At 43.5% G+C, this 19,237-nt stretch overlaps 1 protein-coding gene across 5 annotated transcripts in view; it reads left to right on the forward strand.

Moving 5' to 3' along the window:
- Positions 1 to 59: 59 nt before the first annotated feature.
- The window catches only part of HECTD4 (HECT domain E3 ubiquitin protein ligase 4), a 71,313-nt gene continuing 52,135 nt past the window's right edge, over positions 60 to 19,237 (forward strand). For 4 of the 5 annotated variants that reach the window (XM_064674949.1, XM_064674952.1, XM_064674950.1 and 1 more), the window contains exons 1-7: positions 60 to 471; positions 10,410 to 10,927; positions 14,034 to 14,123; positions 14,484 to 14,614; positions 16,287 to 16,395; positions 17,064 to 17,202; positions 18,359 to 18,529. In XM_064674949.1, coding sequence (XP_064531019.1) covers positions 301 to 471; positions 10,410 to 10,927; positions 14,034 to 14,123; positions 14,484 to 14,614; positions 16,287 to 16,395; positions 17,064 to 17,202; positions 18,359 to 18,529 — 1,329 coding nt within the window. In that variant the 5' untranslated portion in view covers positions 60 to 300. The remainder of the gene's footprint in view (positions 472 to 10,409; positions 10,928 to 14,033; positions 14,124 to 14,483; positions 14,615 to 16,286; positions 16,396 to 17,063; positions 17,203 to 18,358; positions 18,530 to 19,237) is intronic. The other variant, XM_064674951.1, reaches the window with a different exon arrangement.

Here is a 19,237-nt window from a genome sequence, read left to right on the forward strand (position 1 = left end):
GTTCCCCGCGCGGTGCACGCCGGGCCCGCCCCAGCCCCCAACATGGCGTCGCGCTGTCAGCGGTGTGTGTGAGGCGGGCGCGGGACGCGGGGCTGCGGGGCGGGCACGGCGGCTCCCGGGGCCCCCCGCACCGCCGCCGCCGCGGTGGCAACGCGCCGCTCCTCGCTGCTGCCCGCCGCGCCCCGGCTGTCCGGCGCCCAGGCCGCTGGGGACGCGCCTGCCCCCGCCCTGCCCCCGCCATGGGCGGGTAGCGGGACCCGCCTCGCCTCAGCCCTGCGGAGCCCCCCCGCCCTCCGCGCCATGGGGTCCCCGGCGGGAGCCTCGGCGGCCGCGGCCACCGACTCGGCGCAGTGGCTGTCGGTGAAGGAGGAGACCATCTTCCTGCACGACGGGCTGATCCGGGTCACCGACCTGGCCGAGCTGCCCAGCGAGATCATTGGGGTGGCCGAGCCCGGAGACACCGAGCTGGAGGTGAGGCGTCCTCCGAGCCGAGGGGGGACGGGGCAGGGTGAGGGGTGAGGAGGAGGGGGATGCCCTCGGGAGAGGGGACGGTGGTAGCGAGGCCTGAGGCGAGGAGGATGGGGGTGGGGGTGCAGGGAGGATGACTAGGGGAGGATGGGGGGCCGGGATGGAGGATGGGGGGCCAGGATGGAGGGTGGGAGATGCGGATGCAGGACGAGCCTTCTGGGGTACGGAGCCAGCCGCTGTCGAGGCGTTCTGCTTGTTTTAAGGCAATGTAATTTATTTCAAATAATAACGAAAGTGGAGCTGGGCTGGAGGGTGGCGAGGCACTGATGTCAATGGTGGGTGAAGTATTGGGCTCCCTCCTTGTTTTGGATCCATAATGTTTGGAATTCCGAGCCGCACTCGTGTGTTTCAACGTGGCCTTTGGCCCATTTATTTTCATTGAAGGCTTTGTATCTTTTTGCTATCACTTTTGGGCGGTTTGTAATTGATGAGCCTTACAATAAGATGCACCGAGGGTACTGAGGTGCCCGGGTGTTTTATTCAGCTGTTGCCAATGTTATTTATTAGAGAGCCGGGAGGGCAGCCCGGATTTTCCTTCCAGCTTTTTCCCTTGCCCGAAGTGCCGGTGGTTTTGGCTGCAGGCAGGCGGTGCAGCTGTTTTATCTTCGAGGAGACGCTGAAGGACTGAATGTCACGGATTATGGGTTGCATCTATTTTGTAGGCTGCATTTTTTTTCTCCCTCTGTGCCTCCCTTCTCCTCTTTCACCCCGCCCTCCTCGCCGGCGCTCTGGCTCCCAATGACACAGGGGCTTTGTCAGAGGAGCTGAGCGGGGTGAGCCGAGAGGGGCCGGTTCTCAGGAGCTTTATCTCCGGGCTCTGCTCGGTCACAGCCGTTTTAGGCCGAAAAACCCTTTTAGCGAGGCTTTAGCGTTGCTGAGCAGAACCCACGAGCCAGTCCTGACAACATCATTGTTCGTCGGGTGACGTGGAGTTTTATGGTGTTGGGGAAAACTTCCCACAGCCTTATCAAGGGAAGAGGTTTTTTGCTGAATGTGCGTTTTTGGTTCTGTGTGAGGTGACTCTGGGAGCTGGGATGGGAAAATCAGCTGCTCCCATGAAATGGATGTTGGCAAATATCACATGAACAGGAAAAGAGGTACTTTTAAGGTGGATGACTTATCTCTGCGTGTATAAACACGGAATGATTCTCCCTTGTGATCAGAGTCCACTCTGGCTTTTAGTGCAGTTTGTGTTCAGGAAAATATTTTGACTCTATGACATAGTTCTAGAAGCAGCACTGAGTCTAAAATCTGTGTTATTCATGTTATATCATCATAAAGTAGGATATCCTTTGAAAACCAACCCAAACCTCATTTTAAGATCTTCCAGCTAGGCCAGAAGTCTGTTCCAGCCTGAAACTTGACACGTGGCTTTACTTGACAAACACTTTAGCCCTGGAGAACTGTTTTGTTAATGTAGGAATGTTAAGAAACTCCAGTTGTTTGGGGGAGATAGGGCCGGAATTGGTGTTGCTGTGGCTTGTTCTTTATGACACTTTTATAATCAATGTTTCAGCAATGCCACTGTTTCACGTGCTTTTTCCTGTTCCAGAGATATTTCTCCCCTGTTGTGAATGTTTTCAGCACAAAACTTTGAAATAAATAATTAAATCAGACTTTTTGTTGTGCTGCTTATTTTGATAACTACTGACTTTGACTTATTTTGATCTTTGTTCTTAAGTCACAGAATATTAAAGCCTCTTATTGCCTTCCACTGGTAGAACTGATGATCACAAGTGACTTATTTCTCACATACTGTATTTTGGTTTACAGTGTTTGAAATTGAGGGGGAAGGGTTTTTTTTTTTTTTTAAATTAAATTTCAAGTGTTGTAAATATAAATTATTTAGCTCATATTTTTTTCTGCCTTTTTTAATGTTGCTGTTTTAATGAGGGGCTACTTTGGTGCTCTGGAATGGCTTTGAGGAGCCATTTTGTGGCAATATGTGCACACATCTCATTGAAGTGTGGCCATGCCATCAACTGCTCCACTCAGGAGCTCATTTGCACTGTTTCTACTCCTCTTTGCAATGTAATAAATATCTTTGAAAATGGTCCAGATAGAAATCTCTTGGGATGAGCTCTTGGACAAGGGTAGGAGATGCTGCAGCTGCTGCTTTGATTAGTAAACTTCTTTAATTCACTTCTTGGGCTTCATCAGTGGTGGTCAGAACCCTGAATTTCTGCCATAAAGTGCTTAATTAAAAATGTATACTCTTTAATACTTCAATGGATGTTTTTTGGGTGGAGATGTGTGTCATTCTGGTCTGTTTTGCTTAAATATCCCTTTGAACGCTTATTGGGGAATAATGTCAATGTATTTGGATGTGTTTCCTTTGTCCTTCTGTTCAAAGGTTTTGGCTATTTATAAAAAGAAAAGCAGAGGGAAAAATGTTACAGTACTGGACTTATACCAAGAAAGTCTTATGAAAAACTTATTATTTTGTTATTTTGACTCCCATTCAACTTTTATTTGTATTTTATATATTTATATACATATATGTATATTAATGGTAAGTTACAAGAGAATTAACCTTCTCATTCACCTGAAAGTAACTTATTCTAGGAGTATGTTTAGTTTTAAAGAGTGTGGAGGTTTTTGGTTTGTTTTTATTTTTTATGTGATGATATTTGCCAACTTCTTAGACTGTCTCAGCATATTTACAAATAACAGGGGCCCTTCTTTTTATTTGCTAGAATTTTGTAATGATATGGATGTAATAGCTACTCCTGGTGTGGGTTTCCCACCAAAATCCCCTAGTCAAGAGAGACCTGGATTAGTCAGTGATTACTTGAGCCTTTTGACCCTTGTTTTAAAGCCTTTCATGCAGAGAAATGACTTTCAAAGTGCAAAGTCTTCTGCTTCTTGGAGACAACCTCCTGTGACAGAGCTGGAGATGTTGCCATGACATTTTGGCCGATCAGTGCCCACCCAGGAGGGACAGTTTGGTGGAGGAGGAGCTGGTCTGTGATGTGGCACAATGGAAAGTGCAGGAGTGGCCTGAAGTTGTGTCAGGGCAGGGTCAGGTTGGATCTCAGGAGAAGGTTCTTCCCCCAGAGGGTGGTTGGGCCCTGAACAGGCTCCCCAGGGAATGGTCACAGCCCCAAGGCTGCCAGAGCTCCAGGAGTGTTTGGACAACGCTCTCAGGGACAGGGTGGGATTGTTGGGGTGTCCTGGGCAGGGCCAGGGGTTGGACTGGATGATCCTTGTGGGTCCTTTCCAACTCAGCAAATTTTGTGATTCTGTGACTTCCAGAATCTTCCCAGCCAAACATCTTTCAAGGATACAGTAACCCTGGGAGTGGGGTGAGAGTTTGTCTGAAGGTGGAGAGGTCCCTTCAACCAGGGAGATTTAATCTGCCAGTGCACCAGAGTCAGTACAGAATCATAGGATGGGTTGGGTTGGAAGGGACCTTAAAGCCCATCCAGTCCCACCCCCTGCCATGGGCAGGGACACCTTCCACTAGCCCAGGTTGCTCCAAGCCCTGTCCAACCTGGCCTTGAACACTTCCAGGGATGGGGCAGCCAGGGCCTCATCACCCTCACAGGGAGGAATTTCTTCCCAATATCCCATCTAAACCTCCTCTGTCAGTGTGAAGCTGGCAGGTGTTGCTCTGCACTGTAAATGGGTATCTTTACTCAAATGTAAGTTTAAAAAAAATAGTAAAAACTAAAATAAAAATAAGAAAAAAGTTGTGGCCTTTCCTCTTCTCCCCATTGTAGCCTGGGAAGACCCTCCATGGAGCAGTTGCAGAACTGAAGTCCAGAGCTGTTTTGGCAGCTCTTTTAGTGCCAGTCCTGTGACTGACTTGAGTTTTCCATAAAACGATTTAGACTCAAAGGGTTCTGCTAAACTTGAAGCTTTCACCCATTTTCCTCCCAGACTAGAGAAAACATTTTGTCACTTTTCCCTGTTTGCTGAAGGAGGGAGCAGGTCTCTGTAATTATCTAGGTCAGTGCTTCCCAGACCTTTCTGGTTGTGACCTCACTTCCATCTACAAGCTTCACCTCTGTCAAGCTGAAAGTCCCTAATGCACCACCAACAATTGAGTCTTTCCTAAGTGGGTGACCCCTCTTGGGGTCGTGACCTCTGCCTTGGGAACTGCTGATCCAGGCATGTGTCAGGCTTGGAACACCCTCCTCCTGCCTTGTGCATCCCCTTCCCCTTCAAATACTCCAGCATTCCTCTTCCAAGGCTTTGAATTTATTCAGCTTCCATAATATGGCCCACTGTGCCTCTTGGCTTTTTATTTTTGAGGTCGTGTTTTAGTTCTCCTTGCAGGGAAACATTAGAAAACTTCTAAAGGATGATTTTGCAAATACGTTTCCCAAATATGGATCTTGTTACCAGTTGCAGCTGATTAATTCAGTGATCTGCACTCTCAGATGTTTAAATTACAAAGATTTTTCTTTACCTTTTGTAGATATTTTCATTTACTACTTGAGTAAGAGCCAAAGAAATATTTTAATGAACAAACAAAGAAACAACCCTTTGCTTTATGGCATTTTTATGTTTACAGCTTGCTTGTACTCTGTAATTCATCTCAGATATGAAGGTTATTTGGGAAACTTATGCAGTTGCAAAAATTATTTAGAATAAAATTGTAAGAGATAGATGTGTCTTCATGCTTATTTCTGAGCAATTAGGTTTCTAATGCTTTCACAAGGGAAAATAGTTCCTGCTTTTAGCTGAGTTGTTAAAAAGCTGTGCTGCTCCATACAGGAATCAGCAGAGGCTTTGAACAAGGTGATATGGTTAAAATTCCTTGGAGCAGAAAAAATTAGAACAACCTTGAAACTTGTAGTTTTTAACTGCAACACTAAAGCAGGATGGAAAGCACAGCAGCTGCTGGGAACCCATAAAATCTCAGTATCTGAAACATCAGGGCGAAAATGTCCCCATGTATTTATACATTTTACACGTGGTGTAGCAAGGAAGAAGCTTGTAGAGGGTTTAGGAAAATGGTGTAGAAGAGATCAGGGTGGTGTTGGGCTCGGGATCCCAGGAAGTGCCACGAGCAGGGATTGCTGTTCCCAAGCACAGCGACGTGGAATGAGACAAGGAGTATGGACACAGTGCTGTTCCTGGAGCAGCTGGGGTTTGGCTGTGGATCTCAATCTTCAGGGTACCTTTAAAACTGTCACTTGTGCTGTTTCCCTTATAGAATAATCCATACTTTTTGTAATTCAGGCTTTTTTACATTGTTTTATTGATGTTTCTAGAGACAAAAGGACCAAGTAAACAAGTGGTGCTGCTTGTATATCTGTACAAGGGAATTACCTTATACCTGTAATGGGGTGTTAGAAGCAATGTAGTTAATTTTTTTCATGCTGCTGTTAAAGATACTTTATGATTTTGGGGTTGTGTCTGCTTTTCTGTCTGGTTTGTTCCTCTTGGGAGATGGGAATAATACTTGTTTAATACTCAGGAGGGTCTTAGGGGTGTCATTGGTCCTGGTGAATGTACCACCATCTTCATCTTTATGTGAAGGTCAGCCAACTGAGTTCTGTAGAAAAGGAATTAAATGCTTTTTGGGAGATTTAAAGGCTTCTCTTTCCAATATGTAACTTTAGGAAAAAAAACCACCTTTGTGAGCAGCTTCATTGCTCAGAATTCCCTGTGTAGTAGAATTAAAACAAACCCCACAGGCACTAATGCTGGCACCAGGGAGAGGACAAGGGGCAGGAATTTTAGCCAGAGGAAAAAGCTGCCTTTTAGTGGCAGCTCACATTTAAATTTACTTAATGGGGTCATAAAACCTCAGGCTAAAACTCTTTGTGTAGATTTGTGTGATAATTATAATTTTTACTATCAATAGAGAGCCATGTTACCCTGATAATGGTGAGTCAGCCACTGCTTTCTGAAGCAAAATTGTGAAAAATCTTGTTTACTGGGAAGAAGTACCTGGCTAAGGTTGTGTAGTAGGATGCAACAGGACAAATATTGGATACAGCAGGAATGGTGACATCCTCCCCTGGTGGATCTAAAACCAGATACCTTTTGTGCTTCTCAATGTTTAAGATGTCAGTAACCAGCTGGAGTGATGAAACTTTGGACCCATTATTTTCTAATTAAAATATTTATTCGAATCGATTAAAAAGGGTAAACAGGGAAATAATATGTAAGGATAAGATGCTGCAAAATTAAAACTAAACCTCTTACAAATACAGTTTTTAGTTATATGTAATTAGATACTTGAGTAACTCGTTTTATGGCAAAGCAGTGTGCTTGTTACATCCTCTTCATCCTCCTGGACTGTGTTTAAGCCTTGGTAGTTAAAAATGTTTGGAGCTGTGAAGTGATGGGTCAGTGACTGGCTCAGGTGCTTTGCTGGGCTGGGGTTGTGTCTGCCCTGAGATCTCCCCAAGTGTTGGGCAGGGAAATATCGAGGCACTGGCAAAAGGGTGCTGGAAGTCAGGCCCAAATCAGACTCAGGTGTAAATCCCGAGGCCCCAAGAAGGCAGGAGGAAAGGGGATTGTACCTCTGGCTGAGTGAGGAATAGTTGTTTGTTCAGTGAGGTGTCAGAGAGTCCTGGACCTCTGTATCTGCAGGGCAAGGAATCTGCCCTCGTTCCAACAAAGAGAACGGTCAGATCTCCTGGATAGGAGGAGAATAAACTAATCTGGGGAGGGAAGGTTAGATTTGGATCTAAAAATGGAGATTTGGCTGAGTCCAGCATTTACAGCCTGAAGAAACTCTCTTTGGGGGCCAGCCCTGGGCAGGAGGTGCTGAGGGTGCAGGCCCCACACCTTGGGGCATTCCTGGTGGATCAGCTGGGTGGGGATGGGGAAGACCTTTCTCATTTAATCTTCATACCAGTTGTTTTAGCACGGATTTTCTGTTCCCTCCCTTCACCTGTGTCTTTTATCAGCGTTGGGAGTTGTGTCACCCATTTCAGAGTTGTGAACTGGGGGGTTTCTTGCATTTTATTTTAACTTGTTTTGACTTCAAATAGTTTCAGGATACCAAGCTTTGCCTGGAGATACAGCAAACTGTAGTCAGAGTGCTGAGGAGACCTTGGCAAGGGCTGGGATTCCTCTGGGAAGTCTTTAGTGCACCCAGAGGGAAGCAGTTAAATACCTGGCATGGCCCAAAGGAAGCTCTGTCATAGAGCTGGGGTAGGAAGGGCTGTGTTTGGCTCACCAGGGAGAGCCAGAGTGGATCCCTGGTGTGTGGTGGGATCTTGGGAATGAGTCCAGACCCTAAAAGTTCCCAAGGTGTTTGTCAGAGCCTCCCTGGGAACATCTGGGCTTGAAGCTCCTTTTAGGAGGTAGCTCCGAGTACTGACCTCAAGTAAAATGTCTTTTGAGGAAAACAGACTTTAAGATAATTTTCTGCGTTATCCTGTGTAGCAGATGACCTCACACCTTTCTTCTAACATTATTCTAATATTCTCTTATTTTCTGGAAGTGCAAATGCCAACTTAGACCTTCAGATGATGTTGAATAATTAAGCTTTTTTCCACTGGTTCCATAAGCTGTGTATGAAAACCATGATGTAAACTGTGTTATCAGAAGTCTGTAAGTCCCATTTTGGAATGGTCTTGTAAATGTGTTGGAGCTGATAGACTTCCTGTATCATTTACCCAAATTAGTGCTTATTTCCTTCATGAAAGACCAAAGCAAAACACTCTTAACAATTCCAGACAGACCATACTGTGCTTATAAAGCAAATTGTGAATGTGAGATCAGTGAGAAAATAAAACTTCAGCAGGAAAAGGCTTTTCATCAGCATATCTGCACATATTTGACACTGACTTGTCTTGATTGGTACAAGACAGACTCAGAGATGTAGAGCCAAATGAAAGAAAAAAAATCCACCTTCCTGTTAAACTGTGGGACTTGAGGAGCAAGACATGTAACACCATGTAAATCACAAGTTTTGTGGTTATTGATGTGGTCAGAGCCCATTTTATTCTCAAAATGAAAGCATTCATCCCCTTTCCCCCCCGACTTCTGCAGCTTGTTGTCACTTAGTTGAAAATCCATCCAGTTTAGTTCAAGAAAATCAAAAGCAAACTGTTCTAGAAGGTGATTCCATCTATAACAGGAAACAATTAAGCTTATTTTTGAGACAGCAGAACACACAACTGAACATGAAGTGGTTATTTTAAATGTATAATATGTGGGTTAGGAATTAATATTCCTACTCCCTATGAGAAATTAATTAAAAGAGGTTCATTAGTTTTAAGAAGCTCAATACAACATCTATTCAAGTGTAATTATGATGTGAATTCCTTTAAAGTGAACTTTTCATGACTCTAGTGGTGAGTGTCCTCCTGCAAAGCTGTTCCATTGCCTTTAGTGTGGAAATGGCAGCTGTGATTTGTCCTGGAGCATTTTAATGAGCTGTTCAAAAGTCTCCAATTAGATATAAACATTTATTTCATGTTCTGTGTCACTGCTGCCTGCAATTAAAAACCACAAACCAAACAACCTTGTGTGACATTACCCATTGCAGCTCTTTGTCTCTCACTTTCCCCTTCCCAGATATATAATATACTGGGAAAAAAATATATATATTTATTTATTAATTAAGTGGGAGAAAGACAATTTTACAGCATGAAAATACCCGAGTGTTTGGGGGTGGATGAGATGAGTCATTGTGGCACAGGGACACTGGATCCCTTTGGACACTGGATCCAGAGGATCACAAAATGCTTGGCTCATGCCTTTCCTTGAGGTTGCCACAGCTCAAGTGACTTTGCTGATCTCCACTGTTGTTGTTTGCTGGAGGGAGAAAAGTTGTCTGCAAATTACTTAAAATTCTGAGTTTTCCCGGTACCAGGCTGGTTCTAACCCATAAATATGTTTCTGTGTCATGGTTTACTTGTTTTCTGTTGTTCCAGCTTTGTCTCCAATTTTATTTAGAAGTGCCAAAAAGGGCTCTTTCTTCTGTCTGAAATGATGATGAGGAGACTTTTAGGTTTTTAAACTAAAGCAGCAACTGGGAATATTTTGAGAAAGGTGTAGCTAAATGCAATATGATAAAACTGAGGAGGGGAAAAAAACAGGGAGGGGAGAGAGTGTAACAGAACTCCTTGTTCTCTGGAGAGAACTGGTTTGTTGGTTTGTTTGTTTGTTTGTTTGAAAAGCTCCAAAACCAGAACATACACGTTCTTATTACACAAGACTGTTGACCTATGAGTTTTCATAGGAGGGCTCTAAACCCCTGGGACTCTCCAACCCCTCAGCACTTTTGAAGTTGTTAGCAAAATTGCCTCGATCACAAAAGAAAAAGCTCCAAAGGAGGCAAGTGTTTATTTTCCCAGATACAATTTTGTGTGTGTTTTTCTCTACAATTATATTATTGTTGTTTTAGTGTCACAATTGGAAGTTTAAAAATCTCCATCAGCAACCCCCAGGCTCAGGTTCGGTGAGGATGCTGACTCAGCAGTAACAGGGTCATAGAATCCCAGAATAGTTAAGGTGGGAAGGGACCTCTGGAAATCATCCTGTCCAAGCCCAGGTTCAGTGAGGATGCTGACTCAGCATCCCAGAACAGTTGGGGTGGGAAGGGACCTCTGGAGATCACCCAGTCCAACGCCCTGCCCAGGCAGGGTCACCTGGAGCAGGTGACACGAGAACTCATCCAGGTGGGTTTGGAGAATCCACGTCCTCCCTGGGCAGTTCCAGTGCTCTGTCACCTCCATGGAAAGAGGTTCTTCCTCATGTTGAGGTGGAACTTGTGTTTTAGTTTGTGGCCACTGCTCCTTGTCCTGTTGGGCACAACTCCATTGCGTGTTCTTTGGATCCAGTGTAACTTTCTTTATACCCAGAAATTAAAATACCCCCCAAATGTGTGCAGAGAGCAGCTGATCTGGAAATCCCACCCAGCCATATGTGTCTTTTTAAAATAAATACCCGCTTTTCCCTTCCAGATCCTGTCGTTCGAGACCAAGAACCCTTCGGAGCTGGCCGAGCGCTTACGGTCCGTGTGTGGGAACCAGAGCAACGCCTATGCCCGGCTGCTGGAATACCGGCTGAACGCCCTCCGGGGGCTCTGGAACGCCCAGCGCCAGCTGGCCCTGGAGGAGCAGCACGACCGGGAGAGCTCGGGGGACGAGGAGGCCCTGGCCCTGCTCAAGCGTCAGGGGCTGTTACAGCAGCCGGAGCAGGCGCCGTTCACCTCCCGCATGGGGCTGCTCCTGGTGTTCCCCCTCATCCAGTCCCAGAGTAGAACAGACCCTTCCCTGTGTAACATCACTGCTGAGGTGCTGCTGAACTGCCTTCGGGACTGCCAGCCCTTGAGCCTCACCAAGGAACCCGCCGACTGCCTCAACGGCATCGAGGCCCTGCTCTGCTCCTGGCTGGAGGACACGTCGCCCTCCGGCCAGCACATCCCCTACAAGCAGAAGGAAAATGCTGCTGCTGCCCTAGTTGCCTTGGCTTGTGCAAGGTAAGGAATGACACAGAGAATCGTGGATCCTTAAGGCTGGAAGAGGTCTTTGAGGTCATCAAGTCCGACCATTAACCCAGCGCTGCCACATCCCAGAGTGCCACATCCATGTGGTTTCTGAACACTTCCAGGGTTGGTGACTCCCCCACTGCCCTGAGCAATGAGAGGGAATGTTTTCATCATGGAGGAGAGTTGTCTCCTTTTCCCTTAGTCCTACTCCTTCCTTTGGCTGGAGAAGGTGGCACTGCCAGGTTTTGGAGCAGTTCCTCTCAGATTTGATTTTGGTGTTGTCTGGGAAATATTTGTAGGTATTTTGTTGCCAGTGGAGAGTTCAGCCGATGTAGGTTGAATTATTCTCTGCCCTGCATGAGTTTGGCACAACATCAGCTGATTGAGGACAAATTGGCCACGATTGATTTTAATAAAAACCTGCTTTAGGGGATGGGACTTGGGGAGAGGAGGAGGAACACACAAAACTTGTGCAAAGCCCCATGAATGTGGGTCTAAAATCACGAGTAGCCTTTTGAAAATCTTTGCTTTAATGTTTCTCAGGTTGCTGCCTTATCTGTCAAGTATAACTGATTTCAGATGTTGGAGTTCCTGGGATATGCCATGATTTGATTTAGGAAAAGGTTTATTCAAATGAAAACCACTTAATTTCTAGTGTACTTGTTCTAATGAAGTCAATGAGGAGTCTTTGGTATGTGGCAAATTATGCTGCACTTCCAGGAATGGTGATTCCAGCACTGCCCAGGGCAGTGCTGTGGTTGATGTTGGTAGTCAGTGTGTCCATTTAAAAAGAAGAATCAAAAATGATGTGACTGATACTTATTTTCAGGTCACACCAGTCCTTTTCTTTCTAATATTTAAATATTGGTTTGGAAAGGGTGAAACTGCCAAGCACTTCTTTTCTCTGTGTGTTTGGCATGTGCAGAGGCAGAAGGATCTGGGTTAGAAATGCCTCTTGTGGATATTGTTGCTTCTACTGCAGTGAGCTGTTCTAGGAATGGTTCCAAACGTTTTGATCATGGAGGAGAGTTGTCTCCTTTTCCCTTTGTCCTGCCCCTTTGTGCACCTTCATTTGGCTGGAGAAGGTGGCGCTGCCAGGTTTTGGGACAATTCCTGTCAGGTTTGATTTCAGTGTTGTCTGGGAAATATTTGTTGCCACTGAAGAGTTCAACCAACGTAGGTTTGGCACAACATCAGCTGATTGAGGACAAATGGGCCATGATTGATTTTAATAAAAACCTGCTTTAGGGGATGGGACTATCGAGAGGGGGAGGAACACACAAAACTTGTGCAAAGCCCCATGAATGTGGGTCTAAATTCACGAGTAGCCTTTTGAAAATCTTTGCTTTAATGTTTCTCAGGTTGCTGCCTTGTCTGTGAAGTTCAGCTCTGATTTAAGATGTTGGAGTTCTCCAGAGATGTCATAATTTGCTTTAGGAAAAGGTTTATTCAAGTAAAAACCACTTAATTTCTAGTGTACTTGTTCTAATGAAGTCAATGAGAAATCTATGGTATGTGGCAAATTGTTCTGCGCTGACAATTGCCTTATCTAAAAGGCAATGTACTCAAACATAGCTCAGATAAATTGAATTTGATAAACACAATCTCATTTATTTTTTTTCCCAGATGTCAATTTGCGGGAAATATGGGATGTTCTGTTGCAGCTGAATTTGTAGAAGAGCTACATTTCAAATAGAGCTTTTGAAATGAGGGTTGATCTTATATTTTCTTTGCAAATCTGTCTTGCCTTGCTTACAGAGTTGTATTATCCTGGTGTGCTTTGTTCACCTCTGAAAGCCTCACGCTTTTCCTTTAAATATCTAAGTCATGTGTTGGGTACCATGAGGAAGCCAAAAACCTTAAAAATGAGACTATTATTGACATTCCTGGTTGCAGTCTTGGGTTCTTCATATTCCTAAGAATAAACCCACAGGGTAATTATATTGCTTTAAATAATTAATCGAGGTGCTTTTTAAAGTGTTTGGTGTCAGTTTTCTCCTGGCTGAGGTTTATCAGTGAAAGCACAAGAGCTGAAGATGCCACTGAGGAAAACAGGGGAGGAGGAAAGTTTAGGAGCTAAGGCTGACCACGTGTGATTGGAAGCACAGGGCTGGATTCAGCAGAGTGCTGGGAAAGGATCTCTGCAGCTGATCACTCGTGTTTCTGAAGAAATCACTGCATAACTGACCATGCCTAAGGCACAGCCAAAATTCTCCTACTCAGCTGGGCTGTTATACCTGGAAATAGTCATTCAGAAAATGCCTTCTTCCCGATAGCCTTTAAAACAGAAATTGTAAAATATATCTCTTTAAAGATTTCTAAATCTCTTTATTTCTACATAAAAAGGCCTTTTGTACTATATTAACATACTGATTTCACAAGTTCTCCCAAAAAAAAAGTATTCATTAAATGAACAAGAATTTAATTAGTTACGAACTCCATATGCTTGTAAATGCTACAATCAAATTTTAAAGCAACGCTTTTAGGCAAGATTAGAAACAGCTTCTCCTTTGGTTTAATTTTGTTTTCAGGGTTGTAGTCCTTATATACATTTAAATGCATCACTTCAGAAGGGGATAAGCTTCCAAATTTGGGTTTGTGAGGGGAAACTCATCCTAATTCACAACTTCTTCAGGAGGGACAGCGGACGGGCAACTTCAGTCTCTGCTCTGTGAGCAGGGACAGGACCCAGGGAAGGGCTGGAGCTGTGTCAGGGCAGGGGCAGGTTGGATCTCAGGAAAAGGTTCTTCCCCCAGAGGGTGTCGGGCACTGAACAGGCTCCCCAGGGAATGGTCACATCCCCAAGGCTGTCAGAGCTCCAGGAGTGTTTGGACAACACTGTCAGGGACAGGGTGGGATTGTTGGAGTGTCCTGGGCAGGGCCAGGAATCGAACTGGATGGTCCTTGTGATCCCTTCCAGCTCAGGATATTCCACTGTTCCACAAAAAGAAATACAAATAGAAAAGAAGTCGATGCCATATCTTGGCTCTTCTCTGGTGGTACTGGGTGTTACAGTCTCTGTGGGTGCTGTTTGTGTGTGTGGATTCAGTCTGGCTTCAATAGACATCTTTAATTCATGTTTCTCTTGTCCTTTTAGAGGGTCGCTGAAAACCTTTGTTCATACAGTGCATCTATTACAGAAACAGACTGAGCTGGGGTCCCTGCCTGTGGCTGATGTTCTCTACAGGTTTGTAGTGACTTTCCTCCTTAGGGCACTTTTCCATCAGCTCTGAAAATGTGTTCAGTGCATTTAGAGATGAATGTCTTTAAATGTGATTAAATTGCTTCAGAGTTACAGAGGTCTAGGAAAGATCAAAATTTAGTCATTTGCAGGAGACATTAGAAAATCAAATATAAAAGCATCTACTGATTGGGTTTGGGGTGTTAAGATTTTAATTTTTAATTAAATATTGATGATTTCTTTAAGTGCCTTAAGAGCTCTGACAGAGAATAATTACTTAAAATACATCTTCAGCTTAACTTTTAATGTAGCTAATTTTTACTGTCTCTGTTCTTTATGCATCTTATTATATTTTTCTGCTTAAAGGTTGTTGCTTTTGGAGGGAGGCCCTGGATCACCCTCCTGTTTGCTTGGAGGAAAGCACATCGTGTCCTGGGGCTTTGAAGACATGTTACCTGCCCCTGATGCCAACACTGGCTCCAGCAGCGAAAATAAAGGTGAATTATTTCATGGCTTGTCAGTATGAGCAGGGGAGGGCAGGATGCTTTTAGTGGTGATACTTGTGTGAAAAGTAATGTAAAGCTTTAAAGTTGGGATTCAGAAAACTTTGATTTTTGGTTGCTGAGTAGCAGCTGCTGTTTTCAATTGTGAGGCCGTAGGAAACAATCAAAAGCAGTTGATACATTGACCCTCCCTGACTCCAGGGGGAATTCTGCAGAGAGGTCAAACAGAGTTTGGACATTATCCACTCATTAGTCCCTCAGTAAGCACAATTCCCTTGCCCTGGGCAGGATCTCTGTATTCAATACCAGCTATCATTGGCACAGCAGGTTTATTTTTAGAAATACAAGTTCATTACTCCCCCCCCCACCTTCCCCATTCTGCTTTTGTTCTGTCCAGTTGGGTTTGTATATTCTTATTTTACTGCTTTCTTTTGTTTTTCTTTCCCTGAACTAATTCTCAGTTTTTTCTGCTTTGTTTGCCTACTCTTTTTCCACTAAGTAAGGCAGTTCACATTGCTTCAGAAATATTAGTTTGATGACATTTAATGCAAGACATAGGAATTTAAAAATCTGAGTTGTCATTTGAGGCTGTCTGCAACTTTACTGACGACATCTCTGTTTTTCAGATATATAATCAAGTCTTCTTGCTCTGACAGTGATAGATTTTTTTCCTTTCCTTAACTGACTGCTGTGAACTTAAATAGGTTGACTGGACAGGAGTGTCCCATCTTGATTATTAATAATTACTGCTCTTTGAGTGACAAAGTGCTGTGTTTCAAATAGATTTTGTCCTAATTTAAGTGTTCAGAGGTAGAAGGATCTGCTGACGAGCACCAAGAGAAGCACAGAGTTGTAGCAGAAATTAGATCAAGGCTCAGTGTTGGGTTATTCTTCCCTCACACTGTATTAGACCAGCAGCCCTGAGCAGGAAGGTTTGCAGAGTCCTAAGCTTTGCTTATATTTATCTTGCTGCCGGTTCTGAACAGTGTTACCTGTTGCAAAAGCAGAAGAGAACAGTCCTCTGCTTCTTTTCATCATTCTGAAAGATTTAATAGCAAATATTCAAGTAGTTTTGTGTTTAAGTAAAGGAATTTTGCACCTGAAATGAGTTTGGTTGAGTAGCCCTGTGTGCCCATGGTTGGCTGTGCTGGTCTGTCTAGTTCCTGCTGGATTTATAGTTTGGAATACTGTGCAGGAAAAGCAAGTTCAGGTTTTTTACAGCAGCTTTGGCCATGATACCCAAACCCAGACCTTTAACACTGAAATGAGGACACAAGACAGGAAAAGGAAATTAGTTAGAAAAGGATGATGGTGATGTACTTCAGAATTGTGAAACACAATGTTCATGTCATTTATTGTCTCCAAAGAGAAACTGAGTGAGTGGCACCTAATTCTTGTAAAGTTTATTTGGCAACAGCAGGAGATTTGATGAGCCCTGGTGTTGGGGTGAGTTGGTGTCATGTGAGGCTTGAGAGATGTGAAGAAACTGCTGTGTTTCTTAGACTTTGTCTGTGTTACAGAAGCTCTTAAAAGACCAAATAATAAATTCAGTATTAAAAACTGCCTGAGCAGCTGCTGGTTTCCAGTTGTGGTGTAACACTCCTGGAGAATTCCCAGTTCAGGTGTTACAGGGGTGATCTCTGCTCTGTTCCCTCTCCTGCTCCAGATGCAGATTTAGGAAGGTGTCTTGCAGCAGATGGGCTCTATCTTTACACAACCAATTCCGTGGGCAGAGGAATAAGCAAGTTGGGGTCTGGACTCCACGGTACTTTGAGGTGAGTGACAGTTCCATATTTGCTGCTTAAAAACAAGTCACTGTTTTGATAAACCTCTCTCAGATGCTGGGTGTAGCAAGACTAGAGCACATGGGGATTGGAACTGGATGATCTTTAAGGTCCCTTCCACCAAATCCATTCAATGATATAGTGTATATTCATTAAGTGCTGTTTTAATGAGTTGGTTTTTTCATCTGAAATTCTTCTTGAGTACGTTTTCTCTAGAATTATAGAGTAATTGAATTTGAAAGGGTCTTCTGGAGGCCATTAGTTCAACCTCCATAGTAGCAGAATAGCATTTCAGATTTAATTTTATTTTTTTATGTATAGTAAGTTGTTTTTTTCTTTGCTGAGAGGGATATACTACAGACTAGTTTTGTGGCTTTTTATTTGTAGCTGTACAGTTGCTGTGTTTGTAAGTATTTGTTTGCTAATTATGTCATTCATTAAATAATTACTACAGCTGTGACTCACTGTACCTTGTTGCTGCTTTATTGCTTGGAAGCCATGAGGCTTTTTATGTTTAAGCCTCTCACAACAAAAATTGCCAACTTGAATTGAAGTTCAGTCAAAGTTCAAGACTGTGGTTGTGAGTTGTTCTTTGACAAACCAAAAAACAGGGGAGGGGTTTGAAGAGTTTTAATATCCTGCTTTTGTTTTCTTGCCAGGGGTTTTGTGTACTGCAGGAACGAGGAGCTCGAGACGGGCTGGGTTGCCTTTGGGAATGGGAAACTTCTCCATCGCCCCGTGTCTTTTGATAATAAACCTCACTACCTTTTCCAGGTGGTGGATCAACATACCCTTCAGGTAAAGGGAACAGTTCACTGCAGAGTTAGAGTACAGGAGGAAAACATTCTTAATGAATCACACAAATTTTTAGCTTTAATTAGTTTTATCCTCAAAGTTTCTTCTCTTATTTTGTGAAAGTGCCTGTTTCTAACCCTGCCTTGAAATCACTGTGTGGTGGAAGGTGTTTGTTTTGGATGTTACTCTGTTTCAGAGTGTGTTCTCTCTATATATCCATGTGAATGTGCATACACAGACTGGCACTGTCCTATATTCTGGAGTTCTATAAGAGCTGGGATACAGGTTTGTTCAGCCTGGAGAAGAGGAGGCTCAGGGGAGACTCATCCCAATCCACAACTTCCCCAGGAGGGGCAGCTCCAATCTCTGCTCTCTGTGACCAGTGACAGGACCAGAGGGAAGGGCTGGAGCTGTGTCAGGGGAGGTTTAGGTTGGATCTCAGGAAAAGGTTCTTCCCCCAGAGGGTGGTCGGGCACTGAACAGGCTCCCCAGGGAATGGTCACAGCCCCAAGGCTGCCAGAGCTCCAGGAGTGTTTGGACAACGCTCTCAGGGACAGGGTGGGATTGTTGGGGTGTTCTGGGCAGGGCCAGGGGTTGGACTGGATGATACTTTTGGTCCATTCCAAGTCAAGATATTCCATGATTCCAGGATGGTCTCATAAAGCAATCAAACAATAGCAAAATGGACTTTGACTTAAACCAAGAACACGTTCTTCCTGAACAGCTCATTTTTCTTCCATTGTCCCAAAATTCAGGTGTTGTTTCAAATCTGATTCAGATTTCTAGATAAACAACTGTCACCTTTTGTAAAACTGGGTCCTTTGTTTACTTTAGGGTTTTTCCTGGAGTGGTTTTAAGGATGGATGTACACATTTATGTCCAGTGTGTTTCCTGAAACTGTTTGGATTCACCTTTTCTTCCAAAGTTTCAAGTAAAGTTTCAAAGAAATTGCAGACAGTAGATAACTCTTTAGGATGCATATTTTTTTCTTTGTGGTGTTTGGGGTATACTCTCCATCATTAGAGAGGTGATGATCCTTTTATGTTTTAAATTTGAGGTTTATATGTATTTAAATGTAATAGTACTGTTACTATATGTAAATAAATGTAATAGTACTATTAAGTCCAATTTTAAGCCTCTTCTGCTCTCTGTCTTGTAGGTATGTCAGATAATCCCAATGCCAGTAAATCACTTCCCAGTGGGCAGTACCATGACCACGGTGCATCTTTCTTCAGATGGCACATATTTCTACTGGATTTGGTCTCCTGCAAGTCTTAACGAGAAAACACCAAAAGGCCACTCTGTCTTCATGGATATTTTTGAAATTATAGTAAGAAATTCTGTGGGTTTTACGTCTCTAGTGTTGGTAGCATGACTAGTGTTTAATTAAATATCAGCACTCTCAAATTGACATGTTAGATTTGAATATTTACATGTGTAATCTGAGTAGATATATATGGAATTACTTTGAACAGAAGGTGAATTGTCCAATTCCATCTCCAGAGACAGGACATACAGCCGTTATATTTAGCAATATGAATTCTCTTGTGATATAAAATGTATGTTTTATGTCTGTATTTCTCCTCAGCAGAGGAGGATGGAGTGGGAGGATGGAGCTGGAATTGAGAGGCTGTAGTAGTACAGCTTCTGGAAAACCCTAATGCTTAAATCACATCTTCATTAAGAGACTCATTCTTTAATTAAACATCCCCTGGAGTTTATGGTCTAAGGAAATCACTGTTTTCACTTTTTGGCTGGCAAATGATTTAAAAACCTCTTTTTACAAAACTTGCCAGTGAACCATCACTAAGAACATACAAGAGGATTATGTACTTTTTGAGTAGAGTTCCATGAAGAAACTCAAGTTTATGGCAAGCAGTTGCATCTTTAAGACTAAACATCTAAGTATAATAAATAGAAGATATTCTGTTAAATATCTTAGGTATAAGATAATAGAAGATACCTAATATCTTTAATATAATTATTCTGTTGAACTACAAAGTCAGCAACAAAAAGATACTCATTTGTCCAGCTTTTA

The sequence above is a fragment of the Pseudopipra pipra genome, chromosome 18 (genome assembly GCF_036250125.1).
Source record: "Pseudopipra pipra isolate bDixPip1 chromosome 18, bDixPip1.hap1, whole genome shotgun sequence".
Lineage (NCBI taxonomy): Eukaryota > Metazoa > Chordata > Aves > Passeriformes > Pipridae > Pseudopipra > Pseudopipra pipra.